The sequence below is a fragment of the Oncorhynchus mykiss genome, chromosome 19 (genome assembly GCF_057628025.1).
Source record: "Oncorhynchus mykiss isolate SJ-2025 chromosome 19, ASM5762802v1, whole genome shotgun sequence".
Taxonomy (NCBI): domain Eukaryota; kingdom Metazoa; phylum Chordata; class Actinopteri; order Salmoniformes; family Salmonidae; genus Oncorhynchus; species Oncorhynchus mykiss.
In genome coordinates, this window is record NC_143040.1 from 18,351,437 (window position 1) to 18,368,506 (window position 17,070).

The 17,070-nt window shown below is 45.9% G+C and overlaps 1 protein-coding gene across 1 annotated transcript; it reads right to left on the reverse strand.

Annotated features, from left to right (window-relative positions):
* Positions 1-1,282: 1,282 nt before the first annotated feature.
* LOC110498432 (uncharacterized) lies at positions 1,283-12,899 on the reverse strand. Its single transcript, XM_036954235.2, has 2 exons — positions 12,198-12,899; positions 1,283-4,828 (listed from the first exon to the last, which is right to left on the reverse strand). The coding sequence occupies exon 2, from the start codon at positions 4,730-4,732 to the stop codon at positions 1,913-1,915; it is 2,820 nt and encodes a 939-aa protein (XP_036810130.2). The 5' UTR covers positions 4,733-4,828; positions 12,198-12,899; the 3' UTR covers positions 1,283-1,912.
* Positions 12,900-17,070: the final 4,171 nt, after the last annotated feature.

The window sequence follows — 17,070 nt, forward strand, 5'->3', positions numbered from 1 at the left end:
TCTACACCTGCATTGCTTGCTGTTTGGGGTTTTAGGCTGGGTTTCTGTACAGCACTTTGAGATATCAGCTAAAGTAAGAAAGGCTTTATAAATACATTTGATTTGATTTGATTGGATACTAATGGATTTACACATAAAAACGTGCATTTTGAAAAAAAATCTTACTACTAATTTGTGTTCTCTAATAGAAGCCCACAGTAATTCCCAGATTTAGTCATTTTTACTTTCACTGTGCCTAATCCAATCAAAGATGTAAAACCCAGAATTAAACTAACCCAGCAAGTGAACGATTCTACATTTAAATGATTTTGAAAATAAACTGTTTTTAAGTCTTTGAAGAGACTATATTTCTCCTTCTCCGCAAATATTCAACCATCTAATTTCAAAAGTATTTTAATTTGAATGTAATCTAATTTTAATGAGAGATTATAGCGAGAGGAAAAAGGCTTGAATAGTGTGGAGTACTGTATACACACACTAATGTGTGCTTTGGGTCAATTTCACCACTGTCTCAAAGACATTCTTTTGGGAAAGGGCTGTATAAAGCCCATCGACAACTAATCCACAAGGGGTACGCACCACCACTTCTCTACTACTACCTGCTGATACATCCTGAACAATGTCCCCTGTGGTTTCAAACAGCCTTCTACAGCAGTTTTCAGATGCACTTATTGAAACAAAACACTGTACCTGATGATACAGTGTGTACAAACTAAGCATATACAACATCAGTATATTTATGTTTTGATTCAGAGCAAGTCAAAAAGCTGACATTTCATGTAGTATACGAACAGAGTCTAACCAATAGTTTAAAAAAGAAGAGTATTAGGATCCCATAAAGGACATGACAAGCTGGGTGTTTCATGAGGAGGGTCCACAGACCAATTGGAAGAGGAATTTAAAAATAGAGACCTCAGAGCTCCTCGGATTAGCAATGTCTCTACTACTAGACATTACTCACGCTCTCAATCGTTTCCGGTCCCCATAGATCAGCTATCAGCTACTGCTTCAAACAGACCCTTTACCCATCCTCAAGCGATGTCTGATAACACATTGTAACTGAGGAACTCACACTGTGGGGATGCATGCTGCTAACGCTCTCTTGAAACACCTGTCAATGAATCCAGACAAAAACTGCTCGGCTGTAGATCCGTTTTCGACCTTGAGTTTAAAAAAAAATCCAAAACGGAGAGAACAGAGACTAAATATAGAGCACCTAAATGCACACAGGCCCAGTGTTATATTGTGTATAAGACATACGGAAATGAGCACAGCAGAGGTTTTATTCATCTTCTTTATCAAGACAAAGTAAGTAGTTACCCATTCAAAATAAAATCTGCAACAAAAAACAAACTAAATAAATAATAATATATTAATCTTATAAATAGAGGTTGTTCAATACACCCGGAACGTTATCATACTGTATATTTACCAAAATGCACCCACTGCACTGAGAAGTAGTGATATTTAGTTGCACATCTGTAAAAGGTATGATACTGACAGTAATATGTATGTACGCCCAAAGATCAGAGGCATGTACTGTATACACCAGGACTTCATAGTGGTAAAATGAGTTATGACTGCCATAAGTACTAACACACATGCGTTTCACTAAGATATTATTATTGCCATTTTTCATTAAATACTGTTAGAATCTCTCTCATCTAAAAAATAAGTTGTCCATACCAAGAACCTATTTTAGCTTTTTGTTTTGCCCTCTTCTGTTGATAATCATCAACCCTAACTACGGTAACATTCTATACCACAACATCTGACCAGTAGGGTTAGGGAGAGATCCCAATATCCACACATGGCTTGGCATCGGAGGAACCATAACAAGGGGTGAACCAGCCTGCTTTATAGGGGACTCAGCTGATGGTGTGGGCTGCATACAGCCCGCTGCTTCTCCTTCTCACTCCAGCACGGCGGTAGGGGGAGGGTGCGCGCAGCACTTGGGCCGTCTGACATTTTTCAGCATGGACCTGAAAACGTTCTGCTGCCTCCTCTTGTTTTTCCTGCTGTTGGCGTCGTCCACGGCAACGGTGGCGGGCGAGTCGGGCACCACCGGCGGCACTGAGATGGACTTCCTGAGTGATGACTGGGTCACGACCTTCTTCTCTTGTTCTTTGATCTTACACTGCAGGTGGCTCTGGATGGCAAAGCCAAGGGACTCGGGGTCAACGGCTGCTCCGTACACCTCCCAGGTCATCCCCTGCTCGTCCCACAGCACATCGTGCACGCTCTTCTCTCCTTTCTGTTTCCCCTCCTCGTCTTCGTCCTCCTTTTCCTTCCTCTCCGGCTCCAGCTGCTCCTGCTTCTTCTTGCCCAACAAAGCCTTAACGCCCCCAACCCCCTTAACAATGCTCTGCTTCGCTGCTTTCACTGCCGTCTTGGGTTTAGTGTCCTCTGTTTTTTTGGAGGTTGTCGTTGAGGCCTGGCTGGGCTTGGTAACGGAAGGAGTTGACTGCGAAGGAGGAGGAGCAGCCTTATTGTCGGAGGATTTGGTCTTGCTTGCGGCAGTTGGCGACAAGGGGGATGGAGCTTTAGCAGAGGGAGGCTTGGCAGGCTGCGTTGGCACGGTCTGCCCTTCATTAGACACCTTTGGTTTCTCTGCTGCATTGGGTTTGGATTGGGAGTCTGCCACTGCCTTCTCGCCTTGATGCTGGTGATGATTCGCTTTAGCTACCGGCTCGTTTTGGCTGCCGCACGATTCGATGTTGATCTGGTAGACGGGCTGCAGAGGCGGGAGTGCTCCTCTCTGCTGGATGTTGCATAGCGCTGCTGCCCCCCCGACTGCCAGATCTTTAGGCTTGGCCCCCAGCCTGGCGACCTCTGCATGGAGGGCCGCCACCGCCTCCTCTGCATGGAGCACCACCCCGGCACTCTGACTGGAGCATAACCCCGCCTCCAGGGTCAATCGCTCTGACCCGGACCTGAGACCTGCGGTGTAGTTAGGTGGCGGGGGGCAGGATGGACTGCTGCCCATGTGAATCTGGTGGAGGGGCACCTGGTAGACCACAGACAGGCTCTCAGCTGCTGCTTCCTCCCTCAGGGCAGCACCTCTGTCAGTGGACCTGTAGGGCGGGGGCAGAGGAAACAGGCTGGGGCTGGTGGAGACCGCCCGGCTGCACACGTTAGCCACTGCCTGGACCTCCACATCTTGGCCCTGCTTGCTATGGGTGGGGGTGGCGGTGGGGGTGGCGATGGGGGTGCGGGTCATGGTGGAGGCCTCCCGGTATAGTTTGCAGTGGGCTTTCTGTTGCATCTCCTCCGAGACCGAGGCAGTCTGGACGGCTTCGTCTGTCACCTGTGCTGCATGGTAGGCAGGCTGCTGGTTCTGGCCCTGTTGGGCCTCAGGCTGTTGGTTCTGGCCCTGTTGGGCCTCAGGCTGTTGGTTCTGGCTCTGTTGGGCCTCAGGCTGTTGGTTCTGGCTCTGTTGGGCCTCAGGCTGTTGGTTCTGTTGGGCCTTGTTGGGTGACGAGGGAGACTCCTTCTGTGATGAAGACTCTGATGATGCCGCCTGCAGGTGTTTATCTAAGCAGATCTCTGTCTTTGCTACTGGAGTAGGTTTTAAATCCTTCTTCTCGGGAGGTGCCGGACTTGAGGCCTTATTCCTAAGCCCTACGTTCTCCTTGCTGTCTGATGATGGAGGCGTGATGGTGATGGCAGCATTGACAGGAGCTACTGCAGTCTCCTTGGTCTGTTCCGGCTGTGATGTAGCTGCCGTTTTATTGTATTCCGTTTGGGAAGGAGGGTTCTGAGAGTTTGTCTTGGGCGTATTTTCTTTAGAGGCCTGTAGAGGACGTTCTGATGGAGTAGGGTTGGTGGCGGTGGCGGTGGCGGTGGCGGGGCTAGGTAAAGGTGACAGACTCTGTGTTGTAGTACTATTATCAGCCTCTTTTGATTTGTAAGGAGGTGGAGCAACCTTGTTTGAAGTCACTGCAGCTCCCTCTGCCTTACCTTGTTTGGGAGTTGTCAGAGACGTCAGCACTTCAGAGGCCGAGGTATGCTTTGGATCACAGGTCTGAGGGGGATGTTGATTTGGTGTGGTTGCGTTTTTGTTGTCCCCTTCTAGTAGCGACTCCTCTTTAGCTACTGCAGAAACTCTGGCTGTAGCACTCTGTACTGCTGTGGGCTCTGGCGATGGCTTGGCTGCACACCCCTCCCCCGCCCCTGCTCCACCAGGCTCTTTCTCTCTGCAGTAATTTGTATGCACGTCAACCTTTGATGATGTAATGGCGGACGACAGGCTGGCCTTACAGATATGCTTCTCCTTCTCCTCGGCGGCGGCTGTGGGGGTTAACGCTGTCAAATTGGCGTTGCCGTCCCTACGGCCCTCTGCCGTCGCCTCGGTTACACTCACACCTCCTCGGCATGTCAATACCATCTGCTGCTCTATTCCAATCACATGCTCCGATGGCGATTTCCCTCTGTCGCCATTGGTCGAGAAAGTTGTGTTGGTGTTGGACCCCACTCCGCCGCCAACCGGTTGTCCATGGCCAGTTGATTGGATCCTGGAGGTTGTGTTGGGGGTTGTCAGACACAGGTTATCCCGTGTGTGTTCTGTAGGGACAGGGGTAGTGGTAGTGGTGGGGGCAGGGCAACCCTGAGTGAGGTTCAGGTTAGGTTCTTTAGCCCAGTTGGCGTTAGACTCCTGGTTTCCCAGAGCTTCCACTCCAGCCAGTTGAGGGACCATTTGGACTGTCACTGTCCTTTTTGGGTTGGTTCCCATCCTCTATTGAGACAGTCCTCTGAGACACTTCTACTGTAGGGATCCAAAGTCGAACCAGGTGTCCACAATCCTGTCCCTGTCTATTTGTGTAATTCCCTATAAAGTAGGAAAAATAGAATAGTTTTAGATTCAGAGAAGAAGTATGAACAACACATTAGATCCTTCCATGTACATAACGATACTATACGCCTTATATAGTATAATATCCTCTAATATAATAGAGAATGATGATCTTGGTAATGTCTTTCTCACTCTTGCATATTACATCCTGACCTCAAAGGTGATATCGAAACACCAAAAAAGACGTGAGACTTTATTACAATTATTTTTAAACAGAAAGACATTTTAACTTGAAATTAGAAAACTAACAGGGTGAGTGATGAGGAACAGTTGTACCGCAGTGTAGTGCACTCCAAAAAACATTTATGGATATTTTTCAAACTAGACTTTCATCCTCGATGAATGTGACCAATGAGGCAATACATTAAAACAATGGGAGTTGACACCTTCGCTTATTTCTGACTCCTAGTATCCATCACAATAAAGACTGTGTGCCAACTACCGCATCAGAACTGAATGTATTAACTGAATCTGTAAACAAAGCAACAGATAATAGCAATAACTCCAAATTACTAAGAATAAGCCCAAGACAATGATGCTTCAATACTGACCTAAACTGTTTTGCTGCTCAGAGATGGTTGGCCTTTCCTCTTTTCATTCCAGTAAGTACATTTCATTTTAATGTGTCTCTGATGACTGCAAACTGATTTGAAATGATGGACCATGAGCACTCCGAGTCCCTTTGGAGCAGAGAAGATAAAGCAATGCCAAAACTAAGATTAACTATGCCACAAATGATTTTTGCTCAAAAACTGATGGAATTTGAAAGACTACGGCAATCACAAACACTTACCACACACTTCAACAAGCTTGAGTGAATTAAATAATTCCTCTTAACCCAGGAGGAAATCTATTGAATTATCCTTAAGTGGGGACAGAGGCATTGACTTTGCAATCGCAACAAGTGAAAGCAATAGTGTAGCCTTAGTTCCATGTTTGACTTTACCATTAGAAAAAACATATATCCCAATGCCCAGGGCAGTGATTGGGGACATTGCCCTGTGTAGGGTGCCGTCTTTCGGATGGTACGTTAAATGGGTGTCCTGACTCTGTGGGCACTAAAGATTCCATGGCACATATCGCAAGAGTAGGGGTGTTAACCCTGGTGTCCTGGCTAAATTCCCAATCTGGCCCTCATACCATCATGGCCACCTAATCATCCCCAGTTTACAATGGTCTCATTCATCCCCCCTCCTCTCCCCTGTAACTATTCCCCAGGTCGTTGCTGTAAATGAGAATGTGTTCTCAGTTAACTTACCTGGTAAAATAAGGGTTAAATAAAGAGCTATCAGACACTGCAGCCTACAGATGTAGGATCTTAATTTGTTTCCTACAGTAAGAATATGAATTATTATGTGTACTATAATAAATGGACATTTTTGTAGGAGTTGATCAATTTTCTCAGCAACAAAATAGTGATCAAATAACGATCCTATATCTATGACAGAAGTCCTTTTAAAAAGGTCTGAAATGAGCCATCTGCTGGCCTCAAACACAGACCTCTGTGTGTTTGTTGGTCTCATCTGTTGCAAAATCTCCCCTGAAGCTACAGCAACAGACCTGTTTATTGTGGACATAGATAAGACATTGAACCATTTTGGGGAGATTTCAAATGCACTTCAATTAGCCCATTGGATTTTTCCAACAGGCTTCATTCATCATAGAGTCTGTTCATTTTCGACTCTGTGATCTTATTTTCCTCGTCATCCTTCTACAGGTTATAGCAATTAAAAAGCAGGCCTATTGTCATTAATAACAAAGCAAATGTCTCGACGAGTTATCCTTATCCTTCTAAATCAGACACTTCTAGTTACTGAATGTCCTAGCCAGGCTACTAAATATTCCATTTGGAATTGTAGGCTCAAATACATCACAGTGTATTGGCTTATATGTAGGCCAAACGCACACACCCATCCGAAGATAAATCTCAAGCAGTGTCTAAGCCTGCAGCTGCAGACTCCAGACAGAGAGAAATAGAAAGAGTGAGTGAGCAGGGGCCCACTCAAAAAGAAATCCGATTTCTGAAAGGTACGAACTAAATGGCTTTGCCATGGTATTTTTAGTACAGAAGGAAAATAGGATGGCTTGTATAGTCCTGAGTGCTTGAGTTGTGATTTGTCAGATTGGATTTTCCATGCCACACAGTTGGCAAACGTCCACAGTATATTCACACTATACGAAAGTGACCTATTACTACTGCACCACTCTCTCTGGCTGTCGGACGAGATCACATCCAACCCCTTGGAAGTGTGAAGTGAAATGATGGTTCCCTATGAAATTGTTCTTCAATGGCCAACCGAGCATTCAGCAATCAACTCTCCCGCAATAATTGAACCAGGTGTACAGGGGCAAAATGAAGAAAAGGAATCAGAGCAACTCAGCACTCACACAGACACACTGTGTGGGACTCCTTGAACTGTCATCCGAGGACGTTCACATCCTATAAAGTGATTTCCTATGTAGTTTATCTCAATCAAAATTAGATGCTGACTTCAAGCATCTGTTGTTCTGGAATTTTGTCTCCTAGGGTGTTGTTTTTGGGACTCACTATTAATCATCCTCATCATTAAGTTTGTTCTCAGCCAAGGAAAGGTTAGTCTTCTTTTTTCTGCACAAAACAATGAATAGGCCCGTATTCATAAAGAGTAAGTGTGAGAGTAAGAATGCTGACCTAGGATCAGTTTAGGATCAATATTCCATATAATAGAACTGTGGGTTTAAGTTACTCTGTCAGAGTACATTTTGAGGGGAGAGGCAGAGGGATAGACAAGTCACTCCTTTATTCAGGGCCCGTAATGATTCATAACGCCCCTCAGAATAGGAGTGCTGATCTAGGATCAGGTCCCCTCTGTCCATGTAATCTTATTCATTATGATCTATAATACTAAACTGATCCTAGATCAGTTTAACTATCACGCTTACTCTTTATGAATAAGGGCCTTGGTTCCTTGAAGCAGGAGGTGACTGTATCCTACAGGAAGGGGTCAGTGTGTCCTCTGCCTCATATAGAGTAGCTGTGGGGTCTCCCATCAGGAGTTCCATCACCCCATGCTAATATCGAAGATGTGCGAGAGGCCCCCAAGCTGTTCATTTGAGACACGGGAGCATTGTAATTAGATTTGTCTTGTTTCTTACTTCGATGGGAATTCAGTGGAATAAACCAAGCAGATGAATCAACAAGGTGGTAAATAAGATCCAGCGAGGTACACTATATGAGGACACCTGCTCGTCAAACATCTCATTCCAAAATCATAGGTATTAATATGGAATTGGTCCCCCCCTTTGCTGCTATAACAGCCTCCACTCTTCTAGGAAGGATTTCCACTAGATGTTGGAACATTGCTGCGGTTGAGGGGGTTGCTGCGGTTGCTGGGGTTGAGGTCAGGTCTCTGTGCAGGCCAGTCAAGTTCTTCCACACTGATCTCAACAAACCATTTCTGTGTGGACCTCGCTTTGCGCACAGGGGTATTGTCGTGCTGAAACAGGAAAGGGCCTTCCCCAAACTGTTGCCACAACGTTGGAAGCACAGAATCGTCTGGAATGCCATTGTATGCTGTAGCATTAAGATTTCCATTCACTGGAACTAAGGGGCCTTGCCCAAACCATGAAAAACAGCCCCAGACCATTATTCCTTCTCCACCAAACTTTCCATTTGGCACTATGCATTGGGGCAGGTAGCGTTCTCCTGGCATCCGCCAAACCGAGATGGTGAAGCGTGATTTATCACTCCAGAGAACGCGTTTCCACTGCTCCAGAGTCCAATGGCGGTGAGCTTTACACCCCTTCAGCCAATGCGCATGGTGATCTTAGGCTTGTGTGCGGCATCTCGGCCAAGGAAACCCATTTCATGAAGCTCCCGACTAACAATTCTTGTGCTGACGTTGCTTCCAGAGGCAGTTTGGAATTCTGTAGTGAGTGTTGCAACCGAGGATAGACCATTTTTATGCACTTCGCACTTCAGCACTCAGCGGTCCCGTTCTGTGAGCTTGTGTGGCCTATCACTTCGCGGCTGAGCCATTGTTGCTCCTGGACGTTTCCACTTCACAATAACTGCACTTTCAGCTGACCGGGGCAGCTCTAGCAGGGCAGAAATTTGTTGGAAAGGTGGCATCCTATGATGGTGCCTTGTTGAAAGTCACTGAGCTCTTGAGTAAGGCCATTCTACTGCCAATGTTTGTGTATGGAGATTGCATGGCTGTATGTTCAATTTTATACATCTGTCAGCAACGGCTGAGGCTGAAATAGGCAAATCCATTCATTTGAAGGGGTGTCCACATACTTTAGTATATAATGTATATTATTGTTAATCAATACAATATAGCGGTCCAAACAGGACATAGATTGTGTGAACACCCAACAGCATCATTCATTGGTAAAAAATTAGGCTAATACTGACATTACTGATAAAACAGGAAGAATACTGCTTTAAAAGCCCAACGCAGTAAAGAAAAGTGACGTTCCTGTGTTTTATACATATTTTCACACTATGAGGTTGGAATAATACTGTGAAATTGCGATGATAATGCCATTTTAGTGTAAGAGGTGTTTGAAAAGTATGCCTGAAATTTCTGCCTGCCTGGTGACATCACCATGGGTAAATGAGTTAATAGACCAATAAGAAAGAGAGTTCCAAACCTCTCTGCCAATAATAGCTTGATTTAAATTTTCCCATCCCAACTCAGACCACTCCCAGACAGTCCTAACAAAATTATTGCTTTAGAAATTTATCTTTGCTAAGGAGCAATATTTTGTTTATTTTTTACAATAAGAATTGAAAATAATCACAGTGAGGTACTTAAATTGTTACCCAGAAATTATTTGATAATTAAATAAAAACTGCATTGGAACTTTATCACAAAATAATTGCACATTCTACATTTGCAAAAATAAATACATTAAATATTTTGAAAACCATTTTCAAAAAGTTTATCGTACAGTACAGTAGCATGAAATATATCTAGGACTACTGAGGTTTCTCCCCTCTTGAATTGACTGAAATATTACATACAGTGGGGCAAAAAAGTATTTAGTCAGCCACCAATTGTGCAAGTTCTCCCACTTAAAAAGATGAGAGAGGCCTGTAATTTTCATAATAGGTACACTTCAACTATGACAGACAAAATGAGAAAACAAAATCCAGAAAATCACATTGTAGGATTTTTAATGAATTTATTTGCAAATTATGGGGGAAAATAAGTATTTGGTCACCTACAAACAAGCAAGATTTCTGGCTCTCACAGACCTGTAACTTCTTCTTTAAGAGGCTCCTCTGTCCTCCACTCGTTACCTGTATTAATGGCACCTGTTTGAACTTGTTATCAGTATAAAAGACACCTGTCCACAACCTCAAACAGTCACACTCCAAACTCCACTATGGCCAAGACCAAAGAGCTGTCAAAGGACACTAGAAACAAAATTGTAGACCTGCACCAGGCTGGGAAGACTGAATCTGCAATAGGTAAGCAGCTTGGTTTGAAGAAATCAACTGTGGGAGCAATTATTAGGAAATGAAAGACATACAAGACCACTGATAATCTCCCTCGATCTGGGGCTCCACGCAAGATCTCACCCAGTGGGGTCAAAATGATCACAAGAACGGAATCCCAGAAACACACGGGGGGACCTAGTGAATGACCTGCAGAGAGCTGGGACCAAAGTCACAAAGCCTACCATCAGTAACACACTACGCTGCCAGGGACTCAAATCCTGCAGTGCCAGACGTGTCCCCCTGCTTAGGCCAGTACATGTCCAGGCCCGTCTGAAGTTTGCTAGAGAGCATTTGAATGATCCAGAAGAAGATTGGGAGAATATGGTCAGATGAAACCAAAATATAACTTTTTGGTAAAAACTCAACTCGTCGTGTTTGGAGGACAAAGAATGCTGAGTTGCATCCAAAGAACACCATACCTACTGTGAAGCATGGGGGTGGAAACATCATGCTTTGGGGCTGTTTTCCTGCAAAGGGACCAGGACGACTGATCCGTGTAAAGGAAAGAATGAATGGGGTCATGTATCGTGAGATTTTGAGTGAAAACCTCCTTCCATCAGCAAGGGCATTGAAGATGAAACGTGGCTGGGTCTTTCAGCATGACAATGATCCCAAACACACCGCCCGGGCAACGAAGGAGTGGCTTCGTAAGAAGCATTTCAAGGTCCTGGAGTGGCCTAGCCAGTCTCCAGATCTCAACCCCATAGAAAATCTTTGGAGGGAGTTGAAAGTCCGTGTTGCCCAGCAACAGCCCCAAAACATCACTGCTCTAGAGGAGATCTGCATGGAGGAATGGGTCAAAATACCAGCAACAGTGTGTGAAAACCTTGTGAAGACTTACAGAAAACGTTTGACCTCTGTCATTGCCAACAAAGGGTATATAACAAAGTATTGAGATAAACTTTTGTTATTGACCAAATACTTATTTTCCACCATCATTTGCAAATAAATTCATTAAAAATCCTACAATGGGATTTTCTGGATTAGTTTTTCTTATTTTGTCTGTCCTAGTTGAAGTGTACCTATGATGAAAATTACAGGCCTCTCTCATCTGTTTAAGTGGGAGAACTAGCACAATTGGTAGCTGACTAAATACTTTTTTTGCCCCACTGTACATATCACAACGAATCACGTGATACAATAGGCGAGTTGGGGGAATAGACCCTGACAATTGAATGGTCATTTCAGATCTCATTCTGAAATAGTAATTCGTAGGTCTGTGGGTTTCCCTGGAGATACCATATATTTCAAATACAATTTTATACAGTCAGTGACCGGTGACTAGAATGCATGGACTTAGCGATGGAGATAATGTAGCCTAGACATACATCAACTTTACCATTATGACATGAATTCCTTTAGAGCATCACATAGTAGAGAATATCCTTCTTTCTCATCTATTTCACGTTTCACTTCTACTACACATTAGTAGGCCTATAGGCTACCCAATCCGTCTGTAGCTGTGAACATGTCTATGCATTCGTCATATTAGGGTCTCCTCTCTCGAACAAAAATATCCCCACTGCAATTACAGTTTCAACCCCAGACAAGTATCTTATGATGTAGCCTACAAGTTTGATATAGAAAATACAACATTATCGTAGCCATGACAAAACAAAGGGATGTGCAGATGAATGCGATGAAAATATACAGTTTGGTGAGAGAAACAACATCACAACCATGTCAATTGACGATGCACAACCGAACCCCACTCCTAATAACCAACACATCAACACTTAGGAATTTCAGGACCCCCCTTGCGGCTTTACAGTCATATTTGACCTTGCGGAGGAATTCATTATCTGTACACTTATTATCTTAACGACACTTTATTCAGACAAAGAGGAGACAGCTTACCTGGTGCGGTGTAGTCCCCGTATCATATCATATTCGGGGGTTGATTACTGCGCTATTTAGCCCCTGTTTGTTTCCACGGTGCGGCTGAAGCACCCGGCTGAATATCAATGAAATAATTTCAAGCAGGTCTCCGTGACATAAAGCCGCGCCTTCGATCGGAGCGGTTCGGGATACAGGTCTGATCAGAGGAGGTAGCCTAAATGATAATTGGGTCAAGCATGTAATATCGATTTTCTTGCGAGGGTCTAGCGAAGATGTGGCTGTGCGCTATGACTCATGCTTGTTTGGTTGGGTCCTCCTCCTATACAAACAGTTATCATATCAAACTTGCTTTACTCTTCACCGAGCAATAGGCTACATTGTCATTGGAGCTAACAAATCGCGGTGTCACCGCTCTCTTTCTGCGAGATCGTGCTGTCCCAGGGGATGTCCACACTGCATTGTTTTCGGGATGCTCAATGACTGTAAAAGAGAAAAAGAAAAAAGAATGGGGGGAAAATGGTATGAACGAGAGGAGGACACAGAATGGTATAAAAGAGAGGGGGACACAGAATGGTATGACAGACAGAAGGACACAGAATGGTATGACAGACAGGAGGACACAGAATTGCAGGGACATTAGACATCAAACAAAGAGAAAGCAGCATTTAATTACATATGATAGGCTAGTTATTTCCTGCTGTGGTATCATCTATGTTCCACGCATTTGGAGCATTGGGCACTATATATCTAGTGGGAACCGCAACACTGTCTGTAGTGTTGTGTTGAGGCAGTGGCTATACACTATCCATTTCCATCACTGGATATGGATGTGACTATGCATGCACTTGCACTGAAGGGGAAAAGCAGCATAATTATGCCCAGTACTCAGTGGCGGTTCTAGCTTGTATGGCTCCCTAGGCTCCCTAGGCGGACATTTGAAACAACACAAATAAATAATCATAACATTTAAAACTATATAAATATAAATAGATATACAAAAATAGGACTCCTAAATATCAAAAATAAATAACAAAGACAAATAGAAACAAATTGTAATATATAAATAAAAAATATAATTGAATTACACTATTACCCTATTCCTAACAAAAAAAACACACAGAAAAATTAAACTGCACAAATCCGTAAATCACACAAATACACAAATAGAACAACACACTTATAAAGAGAACCTGATTATTACACTATTGCACTTCAAACAATAAACACACCAACTAAATTGCACAACTAATTGCATTAGTACTGTACACTGTTAGAGGTGCGCTATTTGATAGATTCCCCCAGCTTCCCCAACCCCGGGCTTCCAGTGGGGAGACCGGAGGTCAACCTACCCCCGCTTCCTCCCCATCTTGTACTTTTGAGTTGGAGACCTTCCCAGGCAGTAGCCTGCCTAGCTCACAAACTAGAATCAGGACGCCCACTCCGACAAGGTTAATTGACCCACAGTCCCACACGGTGACAGGATATCATTGACGTGACGTGCAAATGAGCGATAGAAAACAGTTCACGCAAATGTCACCATTTGGAATATTATTATGTATTTTTTTTTTGTGCGGGCACCCCATGCTGCCACCGGCAAGACGCTGCACCAGGTGGCTTCCCATGTTGCCTATGCCTAAATCCGCCACTGCCTGTACTGTATGCAGTGGAGATGTGATGTTTCACTGTGACAGTACAGTACATGTGGTGCTGTTCGACAGCAGTGCACTCAGGGGGACAATGGCTCTAGTCTAGATTTCCAGGTCAAATGAATCTGATTCAGTATCTCCTCCATGTGTTGTCCTCCCTGTCATGTCCCCAATCCTCATCGCCAAGACACTGTGTTATGGATCATTGCTCCCTGGGATCCTTGGGAAGTCCAACGATGACATCACCCCGTTGAAGTTGAAATGTAAAATGGTAAGGTAAGGGTTATTGTAATTGTCAGGCGTAGATGTAATAGGTGGCAGGGAAGTCAGGCGCAGGAGAGTCAAATTGAGTGTAAAATGGAGTCTTTTAATGAAGTCCACGGAGTATGCTCCATAACACTAAATGTACATAAACATGGGTACAAGGACCCGACGCACACCTATACAACAATCACACTACACTGACAATAAAACAATCTCTGACAAAGACATGAGGGGAAACAGAGGGTTAAATACACAACAGGTAATGAATGGGATTGAAAACAGGTGTATGGGAAGACAAGACAAAACCAATGGAAAATGAAAAAAGGATCAATGATGGCTAGAAGACCGGTGACGTCGAACGCCGAGCACCGCCCGAACAAGGAGAGGCAACGACTTCGGCAGCAGTCGTGACAGTACCCCCCCCCTGACGCGCGGCTCCAGCTGCGCGTCGACACCGGCCTCGGGGACGACCCGGAAGGCGAGGTGCAGGGCGATCCGGATGGAGACGGTGGAATTCTGATAACATGGAAGGATCTAACACGTCCTCCACCGGAACCCAGCATCTCTCCTCCGGCCCGTACCCCTCCCAGTCCACGAGGTACTGAAGGCCCCTCGCCCGACGTCTCGAATCCAAAATGGATCGAACAGAGTACGCCGGAACCCCCTCGATGTCTAGAGGAGGCGGAGGAACATTACGCACTTCAGCCTCCTGGAGCGGGCCAGCCACCATCGGCCTGAGGAGAGACACATGGAACGAGGGGTTAATACGGTAATGAGTGGGTAGTTGTAACCTATAACATACCTCGTTCACTCTCCTCAGGACTTTAAACGGCCCCACAAACCGCGGACCCAGCTTCCGGCAGAGAAGGCGAAGGAGCAGGTTTCGGGTCGAGAGCCAGACCCTGTCCCCTGGTGCGAACACTGGGGCCTCACTGCGGCGACGGTCTGCGCCAATTTTCTGGCGCCTTATGGCACGCTGAAGGTGGACGTGGGCTGCCTCCCAGGTCTCCTCAGCGTGCCGAAACCAATTGTCCACCGCAGGGGCCTCGGTCTGGCTCTGATGCCAAGGAGCCAGAACCGGCTGATACCCTAATACACATTGAAAGGGAGTAAGGTTAGTGGAGGAGTGACGTAGCGAGTTCTGAGCCATCTCTGCCCAGGGCACGAACTTCGCCCACTCCCCCGGCCGATCCTGGCAATAAGACCGCAGAAACCTACCCACATCCTGGTTAACTCTCTCCACCTGCCCATTACTCTCGGGGTGAAAACCTGAGGTAAGACTAACCGAGATCCCCAGACGCTCCATGAACGCCTTCCAGACCCTTGATGTGAACTGGGGACCCCGATCAGACACTATATCCTCAGGCACCCCATAGTGCCGGAAAACGTGTGTAAACAGGGCCTCTGCAGTTTGTAAGGCCGTAGGGAGACCGGGCAAAGGGAGGAGACGACAGGACTTAGAAAACCGATCCACAACGACCAGGATCGTGGTGTAACCCTGTGAAGGTGGAAGATCGGTCAAAAAATCCACCGACAGGTGTGACCACGGCCGTTGAGGAACGGGTAGAGGTTGTAGCTTACCTCTGGGCAGGTGTCTAGGAGCCTTGCACTGGGCGCACACCGAGCAGGAAGAAACATAAATCCTCACGTCCTTAGCTAAAGTGGGCCACCAGTATCTCCCGTCAAGACAGCGCATCGTCCGACCTATCCCAGGATGACCAGAGGAGGGTGACGTGTGAGCCCAATATATCAATCGGTCGCGTACAGCAGACGGAACGTACAGACGACCAGCTGGACACTCAGGGGGAGAAGGCTCTGCACGTGACGCCCGCTCAATGTCCGCGTCCAGCTCCCACACTACTGGCGCCACCAAACACGAAGCTGGGAGTATGGGAGTGGGATCCATGGACCGCTCCTCTGTGTCATACAGCCGAGACAATGCGTCTGCCTTAACGTTCTGGGAGCCTGGTCTGTAAGAAAGAGTAAACACAAAACGAGTGAAAAACATGGCCCACCTTGCCTGGCGAGGATTCAATCTCTTTGCCTGCCGGATATACTCCAGATTGCGGTGGTCAGTCCAGATGAGAAAAGGGTGTTTAGCCCCCTCAAGCCAATGCCTCCACACCTTCAAAGCTTCTACGACAGCTAACAGCTCCCGGTTCCCCACATCATAGTTTCGCTCCGCCGGGCTGAGCTTCTTAGAAAAGAAAGCACAGGGGCGAAGCTTCAGTGGCGTACCCGAACGCTGAGAGAGCACTGCTCCTATCCCAGCTTCGGATGCGTCCACCTCCACTATGAATGGCAAAGAGGGATCCGGATGAGCCAGCACAGGCGCAGAAGTAAACAGAGTCTTCAGGTGCTCAAAAGCCCTGTTCGCCTCAGCCGACCACTGCAAGCGCACCGGGCCCCCCCTTAGCAGTGAGGTAATGGGAGCTGCCACCTGACGGATAAACCTCCGGTAGTAATTGGAAAACCCCAAAAAACGCTGCAACTCCTTTACCGTGGTTGGAGTCGGCCAATTACGCACGGCTGTAATGCGGTCGCTCTCCATCTCCACTCCTGAAGTGGAAATCCGATGCCCTAGGAAGGAGATGGATTGTTGGAAAAACAAGCATTTCTCAGACTTGACATATAGATCATGCTCCAACAGGCGACCAAGCACCCTGCGCACCAGGGACACATGCTCAGCGCGTGTAGCAGAGTATATCAGAATATCATCGATATACACCACTACACCCTGCCCGTGCAGGTCCCTGAAGATCTCATCTACAAATGATTGGAAAACTGATGGAGCATTCATCAACCCTTATGGCATGACCAGGTACTCATAATGACCTGAGGTGGTGCTAAATGCAGTCTTCCACTCATCACCCTTCTTAATACGCACCAGATTGTACGCACTCCTGAGATCCAATTTTGTGAAAAAACGTGCCCCGTGCATTAACTCAATAATCGTATTGATCAGAGGTAGCGGGTAACTA